This window comes from Amphiura filiformis, unplaced genomic scaffold, assembly GCF_039555335.1.
Source record: "Amphiura filiformis unplaced genomic scaffold, Afil_fr2py scaffold_594, whole genome shotgun sequence".
NCBI classification, from domain to species: Eukaryota; Metazoa; Echinodermata; class Ophiuroidea; order Amphilepidida; family Amphiuridae; genus Amphiura; species Amphiura filiformis.
The window spans coordinates 1,354,703-1,367,661 of record NW_027306058.1 but is presented as its reverse complement, the minus strand read 5'-3'; the positions used below and the strand labels follow the sequence as shown (position 1 = coordinate 1,367,661).

The 12,959-nt window shown below is 38.1% G+C and overlaps 1 protein-coding gene across 2 annotated transcripts in view; it reads right to left on the bottom strand.

Moving 5' to 3' along the window:
* Window positions 1-12,959, bottom strand: part of LOC140145704 (dedicator of cytokinesis protein 7-like) — a 79,247-nt gene that overhangs the window by 1,362 nt on the left and 64,926 nt on the right. For both annotated transcript variants that reach the window (XM_072167386.1, XM_072167387.1), the window contains 9 exons: window positions 11,942-12,054; window positions 10,991-11,171; window positions 10,307-10,450; window positions 7,389-7,520; window positions 6,071-6,205; window positions 3,000-3,180; window positions 1,665-1,810; window positions 1,141-1,284; window positions 238-347 (listed from right to left, as the gene is read on the bottom strand). In XM_072167386.1, coding sequence (XP_072023487.1) covers window positions 238-347; window positions 1,141-1,284; window positions 1,665-1,810; window positions 3,000-3,180; window positions 6,071-6,205; window positions 7,389-7,520; window positions 10,307-10,450; window positions 10,991-11,171; window positions 11,942-12,054 — 1,286 coding nt within the window. The remainder of the gene's footprint in view (window positions 1-237; window positions 348-1,140; window positions 1,285-1,664; window positions 1,811-2,999; window positions 3,181-6,070; window positions 6,206-7,388; window positions 7,521-10,306; window positions 10,451-10,990; window positions 11,172-11,941; window positions 12,055-12,959) is intronic.

Sequence of the window (12,959 nt, the reverse complement as noted above, 5' to 3'; positions counted from 1 at the left end):
GAAGTCTGTCTTTAAGATACATATAATGCTGATCCCCGATCTACTGTACATATAATATTAGTAATTTTCCAATTTAAAACAGCATCTAAAGATGGATTAAATATACTTGTTTTGGTTGGTTTTTCTTGGAATGTTCTCCCTCCATTTTTTCGCAAGATTAAACAAACAACAACAAAATTAAAAGTGAACAACATTTCAAAAGCATATAAGCCCATACCAATCTTACAAAAAACTTACTTTTTGGAGAAATCTTTGAAGCATAGTCTTAGTTTGTTATGATGTTTGTCTAGAGGTTTGCTTCCATCAACTGTATCACCCAAGAACACCAAGGCTACTTCCATTGGACCCTAGAAAACAAGCAACAGAATACATGTTATTCATGACAGATGGACAGAGCAGGGAGAGAGAAAAAGAGATATCAGGAATAGGGGGGAAATTGCCCTTAGGCCAGCATATTGATGTTATGGCGATCAACCCACGCTGTCACCATTTGTTTTCGAGGAATAATTCTCAAATAACAACTTTTGCTTGACAAAACCAGTTATTACTTACTAATATATATTTCGTCCATTACTAATATTTTGAGCATCTGATCCACTTTCCTGGGAAAATGATTAACCCTGACCAATTACATTTGAAAAACATACTCCTTACATTTGAAAAACATACTCCCTCTGTGGAACATATTTCCAAAATCTTCCACAGGAGTAGTGTGGCTTTTAAATGGACTCGCCCAATCTAAGGCTAAAAGACTAGTTTGCGTCTGACGTCACTGTCAATCAAACTCCCCATGACCCTTAACTGGCGCCTTTATTGGAGAAAGGAATCATGTAAAATTGACCATAAGGCCAGGGTTGCTTATACCCACGATTTGTTAGCCCAATTGGGCAACTTTTGAAGATTTTCCCCACGACTTTTTTAAAACAATTTTCTGTCCCATAGAAACCAAGAGAAAAATTCGGTGACTTTTCGATTATTTGACCTGTGATTCAGCTGAAATTTTTTGGCAACATTGCATAAGGTACACTTTTACCGCCTCATTTCAATCATCACAACAACAGGTAAACAAATCTTTTCTGAGTTTGATTGACAGGTGACATCAGACACAAGTTGTTGAGAATACCACCAATTAACACCCACCTGGTTGACTGTAGTTCCTATACACCCTTGGAGCACCATCTGTAACATCTTGGCATCAGCAGGTTCAGTTAAGGTTGCAACCTCTAGCTCCTTTGTCTTTTTCTGGATGTCTTCAATGGCTACTTGTACTGGCGATAGCACAATCTGAAAATATAGGTAGTAAAGTTGTCAGGGTTGTGGGTTTAATTCCAAAGAGTCAAACTTAAAATCACGTATGTGATGTTCATAGCACAGTACGTACACGGTGTGCGGGATGGTCAAACACACACATCAATGGAAGACCTTTAAAAAGATGCCCTCAGTTGGCAATAGGTTGACGATAAGATAATTATCGCCCACTGAAACTGGGTGTAATGATTCTGTGCAGCTGTGTCCAAGTTAACCTTTTGACCATGCTTGATTTTGATCATGAATGTAGGCATATTTTAAGAGCAATCAATGTTCGATCCTGTAAAACATTGTGGTAGGACTAAGGCGTATCAAAAGTCATGCTGTGGTTGACAAAATAAAAATGATTACCCTACCTCAGTCTTCTCAATGACATTGACTCTTGTCTTGATGTATGGGAATGCATGTGAGGTCGTTAGGATAGTCTTTCTCTTGTACTGCTCCTGTAGGTCTCCGTGTGCTCGGCCATCCTTGGTGAACGGTGTTGCATACATGAAACGTCCTGTGAAGGAAAGATGAGTATTCAAAACATTTAAAGTGTGTGATCCAATTAAAACACTTAGTCCCAGATTTACCATAGCACTATACATGGGCCAATTCCAAGTAAGCACTCTTTCAACTCATCCACTTTTCCCCCTTAGTTCACTTTGTTACATTTTACACACATTTATTACATGACAAAATGTTTGATTGTATTTTCTAGCAGCCCTCGAATTAACCCACGGCACCCATGGCATTTTGCCGTGGGTGCCCACCCCAACTGCCGTAATGCCCTCAAAATGTGTCCTTTACCCAAGGCAGTCATTTGCCGTGCCCTTTAATGAAGTTGCCGTTGGTGCCCCAGCCCTGCCCCTTCATTATAAAATCATCTATCTATGTTTGTGTGTGTTTTCATCACTTCTGAGAAATTGCCTTGGTGCCCTTCTCAAATTTTCAACAGTTGCCATGATGCCCTCTTGAAATATTACAAACTGCCTTGCTGCCTTGCATTTTAAGTGGAAATCCAAGGCAATTTTCAACTTGCCCTAAAAAAGTTGCCGTGCCCCTTCAGATCCTTAATTCGAGGGCTGTTTTCTAGAGCACCTAAAATTGTGTACAAATGTCAGAATCAGATTCCTTGTGCTCGGATTACCCAAAAAAGTACATGATTATAGGTGCTCTGATTAACAACTTAATTTTTCAAAATGGCAGCGGCGGCCATTTTGGATTTTGGCCTCTGGCGAAAAATGCCGAGTTTTTTTGCGAGGAATATGGGAGCTAATTTTTTTCTAAATAGTCCGTAGAAGTCAAATCAATCGTCAAACCTTACTAGCCAGAGAATGGTCACGGAATTGAGGTTTTTGACTATACTAAAAATAAGATAAATGTATTCGCCATATCAAGTTCCATTTTGTGGCACATAACTTCTGAACCAAAGGTCATATTGAGAAAAAAAATTATATATTTGTGATTCTTGGGCCTAGACAAATAATTTGATTCGAACACTTTTAATTTCTGACCCCTGTATAACCATAAGGGGTCATTTTGGAGTCATTTATTTCAAAATGCTCATGGGTGCCAGGGTATCACCCGCCAGATTCTGAATCGGTAGGTCGCAGAGATATAAAAAAACACAATAAAACATTGTGCGGACGCTACTTTCAGATTTTGGCTTAGGCACCAGACTAAAGTGTTGGCATATTAGTACTTACTGATATTATAATTCCTATCAAAGTAAGTTGGTCTCTGTAGCATCTCATGATAATCAAAATACGGCTCTACATAAGTCACTTGTATATAGGCTTTGTTGGGATCCTGCTTCTCACGGTTCACTGAGTTAGAGTCTTTGATAACCTCCACCAGCTCCTGCCCAAATCTCTCACTGTAGAAATTCTGTGAAAAGACAAAATTTAAATAATTTTTGCAGAAATTACAAATTACACAATGTTATAATTTTTTAAGGCCCATTCAGTGATACCAACGTAAGTGTAAAAGAATTTAAAATTATTTATAAATTGACTTAAATTGAAGGATAAGTCATTTGCATTGTCATTGGGTATTTTTGAACAACAATACAGCAAGTCAATTCCTAACATTTTAACACTTATTATACAAAGCCTTGTTTCTGATTCTTATCACCTTGTTAATTTCTAAAGACAAAAAAAAAAAAAAAGACTTGATGAGGGAAATAATTTTTGTAATATACAACTTACATACTGTAAAAAAAATGCGTTACTTTTGTGAGGGTTTTATTTTTTCGAATTTTGCGAGTGCGCAATGGACATGCAAGCGCAAAAATAACAAAATACAATGAAATATTTTGAATATAAATTACATTGTACTTGAAATAAATTCAGCAAATAAATTACTCTCACAATTTCCCAAAATCTCAAAAATAATTGTACGCAAAAATTACCACTTTTACAGTATATCAAAATATTGCTTAATTGGTCATATGCCGAGGGCTCATCTCCATCTTGGCAAAAAATGAGATTTGGTGCCAACATCAGAAAATAATGGGCTTTCACATGACAACAAAGACATGTCAATTTCCAACCCCAAATTTCTTCTAACTTTCTTCTTTTTCAAAATGGCTGAAATGGAGATGTGGCAAGGTTTCCCAGAGCCCTAAATGTTTTTGATGTCAAAATTAAATGACTGCATATTCATTTAAATATTTTTGTTTTTACCTAGCTGGGGGGTTTTCAACCCCCCCGAGCTAGGTCCTGTTTTTCTGTCCGTTCTTTCTTCTTTCTGGCAATAAATTTCAGAATGCTTCTCCTCCTACATGTTACACCCTACAGTTACGTAACTTGTACATATGTATCGGCTATATCCAGTGCCCACAGGGTCTAAACAGAACGGGGGTCAAAGGTCATTAAGGGGGCATTTCTGGTATTTAACCAAATACCTTCAAAATGTTTCTTCTGCCACATATTATATAGTACAATGACATCATTTGCATATATGCATCGGCTATACCACACGCCTATAACTTGCATACAGAATTGGGGTCAAAGGTCATTAAAGGGGTAATATCTTACAAATGCATTATCTGGCCATCTGCAAGGGGTATGTGGCTCAAACTTGGTGACAACAAATCTCATAACCAGGGGAACAGTTTGCATGGGTCAGGTCAAAGGTCATATTTTAGAAATGCATTTCCTGGATATCTGTAAGGGGTACACAGTTGGAGAGCCATTCAACTTTGACGCGCTATTATTAAACTGTACGCTATGAATACGCACACAACGATCTTTAAATTTGCTTGGTTCGGGTTGCAATTTTAAAAGCTTCCAAAATTCTCTCTGCAACTCCTAATACGTAATAGCTATATATTTTATAATTATATATAACTACAAGAAAGGCTTTCAACATTCCATATAATGTTCACAAAAAATACCGTAACTTTGCAACGAATATGATATTGGCACATAAACACAAATTTTTGTCATGAATTGAGATAAAAGAGTAACAAAAACTGCGTTATTTTAAAAATGGTGCGAGTTCATATATCAGGAATGTGCATATGATTAGAAACATGGCTTATTATCCTCATATTAAAAAATCAAGATTTTTGGTTGGTTAAGACAAAAACCTGCCGGGATGAAAAGGGTATTTTACAAGACGGAAAAATACCAGTATTCAGTAGGCCATGCGACAACAACATTGAGAAGGTTCATGCGAGCAGTGTTAAACCATGCGCGCGTATTTCACTGAACGCAGATGAATGGCGAGCTTGGGCGCAACAAAGTCGCGCGCGTGTACTCGTTAATGGTGTCAAGTCACGAGATATTGTTATGAAGTTGTTTACTTAATTTTCGTCGATGGGCCTAATCTGGGTAACCAATTTAAACAATTATAACAACTTAGAATTTTAAGTTCAAAATTTGGGACAAAGACTAATCGATAGATAAAGGTTGAAATTACTTGTCTGGCTAAAAATTAGAATGATTAAAGCGTTAAGACAGAAAATATCCGGGTTAGAAGTCCTTAGCAACGAAAATAAATTTGAAGGTAGAGCAAAAAAAAAAATCACGAATTCTAACTACAAAAGTAGACAAAATGGAAATCAAGTAGAGAATTGTGAAGATATTTTCAATACAATTTATTTGTAAATTGCCCAAGATGATTGGCTACACATAATACGATACATTTCAAATTGAAATTTTCTGCGGGAAAGGTAAAAAAACATACCCAAGAGTGCGACGGTCATTTTTGCAAAGGTCGCGTACGTTAATAATTTGACCTTTAACGGAAAACGCGCATGATGGCCCTCCGACTGTACAGGGCTCAAACTTAGTGACAACAAACTTAATGATCAGGAGAACATTTTGGAACACTTTGCGGGGGTCAGGTCAAAGGTTATCTGGGGTCAAATCTTATAATTTTATTTTCTGGATATCTGTAAGGGGTATGGGGCTCAAACTCAATGACAACAAATCTCATGACCAGTGGAACATTTTACAGGGGTCAGGGCATCTGTATTTTCTGGACATCTGTAAGGGGTACGGGGCTCAAACTCGGTGACAACAAACTTGATGACCAGGGGAACATTTTTGGATCATTTTGCAGGGGTCATGTCAAAGGTCATCTGGGGTCAAATATTAAACTTGCATTTTCTGGACATCTGTAAGGAGTACGGGACTCAAACTTGTTGACAACAAACCACATGACCAGGGAAACATTTTTGGAATATTTTGCAGGGGTCAGATACCTCCACAACACCAATACGCCCCAGCTAGGTTTGTGGTCTATGACCACCATTTGCCACTAGTAATACCTCTAATCTGTGAGCTATTTCTGGAAGCTTGGTGATAGCTGGCTCTTTGTACACAAACTCTTCTCCATCCAAGTCACCAAACTTGGCACCGTAGAAACCGACACGGAAGTAGGTTCCAAACAACCGACGCATACCCTGCAGAGGAAATAAAAGCAATTACATTTTGTTCGTTCATTCATTCATTCCTTCATTCATTTATTCCTTCCTTCTTCCTTCATTCATTCATTCATTCATTCATTATATCTTGAAATGTATGCATACTGACGAAAAGTATATCACTATAAACCATCCACATCCCTTTCCATTATTTTGACTGCAGAGGGCGGCATTACTGTTTTTGTCTTGGTCGTTTCTCACGCTAAGGCACTGCACACGTTATTCAGGTACAGTTTCTAATAAAATGCTATTTGGTATTATGAAAAAAAAAGTAAAACTATTCCATGTAAAATCCCCTTGGCAAGTTATAATAAAAAAAACTGGAACAGGAAAAATAAAAAACATTAAAAATGATGGAACAAAAAAAATCTTATGTAATTCGGCTACTGAATCATCATATTTTGGGTTTGAAAATCTTACCAGGTTGAGAATCTCTGGCCCTGCTACCAATTACCAAGTTAAATCATTGTACCCCACACTGATTGCCAGATAATGGGAAAAAGAAAACTTTACCGCCCTCTTGTATGTCCCACCCCCAGTGTGAGTTTTCAACCGTGAAGTCTCACACAAACGCACACAGCCCACATTCTAATTTTCAACTGTGGAGTTGTTCACGCACGCACCCCTACACAATCGACTTAAAGTGGAGGTCTGTGGAAGTATTGGTATCACAAAATTGGAGGTGTTATACCAAAATATATTTATACAATTTCTGTGGTCTCAAGACGATTATATATGAAGGAACAACTATAAGATTTAGCAAATTGGAGTTGTTATTTCTCAGAAATTTTAGAAATTCATCCAAGAAAAAAGTTTCTGTCAGTTTGTGTCTGTCTGCTGGTCAGGAATGCAGAACAGTGTTTTTTTTTCAATGTGCTATTCCATTTGAAATCCACACTACACCTGTGGAAGAATTTGGAAATATCCTCCATAGGGGGAGTATGAATTTCAAATGTAATTAGCACATTAGGCAGCTCCATTTAAATTTCATACCCCCTCTGAGAAAAATTCAACCTTAATCTTCCACTGAGGGAGGGTGAGTTTCAAATGGAGCTGCTAAAGTGTTCATTCTATTTAAAATGCATACTCCCCCGGTGGAAGATATTTCCAAAATCTTCCACAGGGGTAGTGTGGATTTTAAATGGAATAGCCCAATGCTTACCTGATGTACAATCTTGTTGAAAGCTTCATGGAGTTTGCCGTGTATGATGGACAGTTTCTTGTACTCTCTGTTAGCCTCGTGGATGGGGATCAAGATTCTGTAGACTTCATTCATGGTCTCGTATTTACCAGCCTGGGGGATTTTAATAATAATAAACAAATATTTAAATGGCGCCATCTAGCTAGCTTCCTAATCGGAGGGCGCTGAGAAAAGAGAAATGCATAGAACAGGCATCCGCAAATAGCGGCGTACATGCCACTTGTGATTCCTGAGTGGCACACGGCACCCTTTAATTTAAAAGAAAAATCAGAAAAATAAAAGTTTGTTGATAATTTTGAAGTGTATTCATGTTTCACCTAGGTTTCATTATCATTGAGGTATAGGACTTTTTATTTTTTTGGAGAAGAGCAGGTAGGGTAACTACTTGATTATATTTCTACATGTTCATACTACATACTCTGAAAATTTTAGAAAATTCGCACGGGCGGTTTTTTTAAAATCACATTTTTTGTTCCTAAAATGGGGGGGGGGGCACTCTCTCCATATGGCTACATGTAAAGACCCGTTATAGCCAAATGGCCCTAAAATAAAACAGCCTCGTTCATTTTTCCTCAAATTTTGCATATGATGTAGATTTAACATCTGGAATGTAATGCAAGTGGTGTCGTTGCTGCTCTTCTAAATTCATTTTTAAAATGTCCGCCCCACACAGTGACATCGCCCCGATATCTTCATAGTAGAAATCGCCATGGTAGGGTGAATCCACAGCCACACATGGCTATTTTATTCGGACCTTATGAGATGTATATTATTAGCGAAGTGACCTGACTAAGGCTATGACAATAGACGGGGTAATTGATTTTTTGCTGTGTGAGCAAGCTTGTATACGACATTGCGGTCAATGGTTAATATACTGTCTCCACTTGAGTGAGTGCCGCTATAGCCTGCTGCGCGCTGTAGTCCATAGGCCTACAGGACCAACGCAATATAAAATTGAGAGTTTTGGTCAAATTTTGAGTTCAAAGCGCACGGCCAATTTTCAAAGCGCACGCTAACGACTATAATATCTGTTCAACACGTATTTTCAAGTGTATGAGACCACATCTGGTTTCTTGAGAAAAATTCATTTACGGAGATATTCATCATTTTCTAACTCAGTATCCGAAGATTTTCGTCTGATATCAAAATCGTGCATAGCAATTCACGTGTATCGATCCCGTGTATTCATTTTAATGTCTCTGCTGCACCAAATAATTATTAGCCAGGCGATGTCGGTGTGCCCCAGACCAAGGTTGTTTATCTGTAATATTATTATGTCTGTTGAAATAGTTGAAAAAAGAAACATGCCAGGAGATCCCTCCTATAACACTTTCAATGGCCCAAACCCACAAGCTTCGAGGACCATGCCAGGGCTTTACCCTTCGCCCCAACTAGGGGCCCTAAGGAGGGACACTGAAGATGCTACGCTCTATTTGGTTAGTGGCACTTTATGTAATGTTATTTCATTTTTTAATGTGGCACTTCACAGAATCTATTTGAGAATGCCTGGCATAGAACTTAAAAACACACTCAATTGAACAAAAACCACAAATTGCTTGCTACTTGATAATTGCTCCTTATAGTCAGATTCACAACTTGAGTATTACCGTAAAGATTTGCTTAATGGCGCTATGGGCTCCTTTAACATAAGTAGAATTTTAGGCACAACCTAAAAGTGCCCTCCCATAAAATTCCCACCAACCTTAATTCCTGTTGGGATTTCAGAGAAGGGAACTCTCAATTTGGTCAAAAAATTTACCCCAAGGCAAAGGAGCCCAAGTGCGTCATTAGGCGAATCTTCAAGTTACGGTATCTCTGGAATGTTTATGTGATAAATTAAAAGGGCATTCGTGATCCACAGCCTCATCCCCCCCACTTTCCTCAAAAAAAGTTGAAATTTTATACCACTGGAAACCTCTGGCTACATAATGTTTATGAACCAAAAAATTCTTGCAGATTAATTCGTTTACCAAAAATATCGTCAAATTTGAATTTTGTTCTGTGGCTCATGGAGCAGCATAATACACATAATCATGCATAACTCGCAAACGCAAAATCGGAATCAACTGAAATTTTTTGAATAAGCATTTTTGTGGATATCTACTGAAAAATGTCATAAGAAGAGGATGCTAGGATCACAAAATTCTCCTTTAATGTTCTGCACAGCTTTTATCTATTCCAACTTCAATGACACCTGTCACTTTCAAAGTGGTGTTAGAGTGATTTGATGAGACAGGTGCACTGTTCAATTCTTAGCAAATAAAGGCGGTATTGATTTCAGATTTATTTGCTCCATTGCATTCACACCCACGAACCTCCTCTGGAAATGGAATTTGTCCGGTGTGACGTCACTGAGTGTCACCGAAGCTGGTACATATAAATAACTGTTGCTTTGTACGACAAGGGGGGATGGTTAATTGGTCAGTGCCTCTAGGGTTACTTGGGGATTTATGGTTGGGCATTACACAACAGGATTCTCACCTCTATTGATAAGGCAATAATGTCTGTTTAGCTAGAATGGCTAGAGTATTACAGTTAGTAATTATAAGGTGTGGTGTTACATATGTGACCTAATCTGACCCGCTCAGGCTAAAGCCACAAATTTTGACAATTGAGTTGCCACCAATGTTACCAACTTGCTCAGTACCTACAATTACTGATGTTATTACTGAGGTTTCTTGAATACTTGGTTGCAAGTTAGGAACTTTTTATATGTCCATTTCCTTATGTTTTTATTGTTTTTTCTCCTCACTTTTTGCTTATATCTCAGTTTCATTATTGCCGACTTTAGCCTAATTGGACCAAATCTGGTCACATATGGTACGTACCATTATCCAATGCATTATGGGATAGGAAATAATAACACACAAATATGATACCTGATTGAAGGAAGTAGCAGCCAGTTCCAGCAATCCCACAAGTCCACTCTCAGTGAAATATTTGCCTGTACATATGCCTTCCTCATCGGGGGATACCACGTCGTCTGATACTGCGCTCTCCTCCAAGACATTGGGTGTGATGCGCTGTTAAGAAAAACATACCAATATTAAATTGAAATTTTGAAGGGAAAAATTTCTAATTGTTAACTTAATTAAGCAATTTGAATGTATCTAATTCAATTCAGTGGCGTGCGCAGGATTTCCTGAGTGTGAGCATGCCATGCGTTACCCTGACTGATCAGGGGCTGGTTTAACTAAGAGTTATGATCGATCTTATGATTGATTTAATAGAGAATTATGTGTGCTAAATCAATCCCAAGTTCAATCGTAAGTCTTTGTGAAATGGGCCCAGAGGTCAATAAAAGGTCAAACCCAAATAATGCTGCTGGTGAAAAAGTGACGAGGAAAAAAAACAGCGCATATTAAACATTGCACATAATATTTTCATTCTGTGACTTTATCATCAACTGATCAAACCTTAAGCTGTCCCAGACTGACAATTTTCCCCATTCCTTCTACTGACAATCCCCCCACCCCGACTGACAATTTCCCATGACTAAAGGGGAGGGTATGGCCCTTGCCTCCTTTCCTGCATGCCATTGATTAATTTTTAAAGTGACTTACCCCAAATGTGACACAGCCTACTGGCAGGTGCGTCCTGTCTTCAAGCATGTGAAGGTATTCAGCCACAAGGGCTGCGGCGTGGACCAAACACTGGGCAGCCTCAGTGTAATTCTTGTTCTCTGTGTGTTTACCAGCCATGTTCTGAAGCCATGTCAGTCGCAAGTCTGGGGAATTCTGATATCTGTAGACGGATAAATTACAGGAAAATATTTCTTTATTTATCTTTATTATCTGTAGTATCAAAGCTTTTTCATGCACTTCTTCCTGGGATTTTCATCTTTCGTAAAAAATGATTATCAGTAGCATATTTCTATGATTACCAGGGGTGCAATTTGTTGAACTTTACGTGAAGGGATCGGTCACCCACCTTTGCACAGTATTTCTTGTGAGGCCTGAGATCACATCAGACACATCAAATTGCATTCTGAATACAAAGAATGTCCTTCTGATATCAAATAATTTTGATTTTTGGACATTTGCGATATAATACAAATTTTGTGGCAAATTATGCAAGCGGTTCCCAAACTCTGGGTCACAACCCTTTAAAAGGGTCACAGCCCCTTCCAAATGGGGTGACGGGACTTGCCGGAAACAATTTAAATAAATACTTCTATGTGCATTAAAGTACACAGTATCGCTGTATTGGTCATGTAACCCCATTTTGACCCATTTAGCATTAAACTTGCAAATTTTTGATTTCGCATGCATTTGTCTGGTACAAGGCTGATAATTTAAGTTAAGTAACAGCATTTGTATTATGCTGCGAATCGTGTCATGTGAAACTTGGGTCACAGAGAAAAAAAGTTTGGGAAAGATTTAGTGGTGTGATTTAATCAAGCACCAAGCAAATTAGTCCTAAGCTACAGCTTAATTTTCAGAAGGATTAAATCATCAAAATATTTTTGATATTGACAACCACTACTATGTTATACATCAAGAAGAAGCACTAACCCTTTGGCAATCCTGTACATGAGATCCAGCAACATTTCTGGGTCTTCCTGGAACTCTTTCATCTTCACTGTGTCGGATAAGATCATGTGAAGGTTGAACACCAAATCACGCACCTGCAAAGAATCATCATCAATATTTTGTCAACATTGGACAAGTTAATTCTCTGCGTGCTAGCCATAGGATTCAATATAAAAAGTCCCAAGTTTTTTAGATACTTTGTCAAAATATCAAGAACTATCACCAGAATCACTGAACCAATACTATGGCTGCCAGTGAGGTGTAGGAATATTTGAAATTGGATTGGTATACCCTGTTAACTTGAAACTGTTAAGGATAAAGAGATATTTTACTGCTGAGTTTGGTTAAGAATAGACACTGCAAATTTTATTTTTTAAATGATATAGGGGCATTTGGAAACTATTGATTCATTTCCACTAGCCAGATAGCCACTATATACAGATATATTTTCGGTTCCTGGATCTGGTTGGACCAGGCTCGAGCAAATTTATCATTATTCTGTCAAAACCTTGAATGCAATTTTGACTACCTTGTGAAAAACTTTCTTTGCCACACCCATGATGCATGCGCACTGACTACCCTCTTCTTCAGCATGCTCATTAACCCTAACCCTACCAAAAAACCACATATTACCACAGAGTGGGTGCTTTCAATTAAGCAGGCAGTATGAGCAACACACAGGGCACTGCCAACCAAACTCCCCCCACCCCACTAAAAGGGTTAGCATAAAGGGGGTACTACACCCCTGCAAAATTTTGTGCCTATTTTGCATTTTTCTCAAAATTATAGCGCATTGGTGACAAGTAAGATATGTATATTATAGGGGCAAGGACTACAACTACTGCACTGAAAATTTTATTTCAGCACAGACAACAGTTGTGGAATCAAAAATGAGGGAAAACCAATATTTGATCAATAAATCAATAACTGTTGCCTTGAGTTGCTGAATTTTCAGTGCAGTAGTTGTAGTCCTTGCCCCTATAATATACATTATCTTACT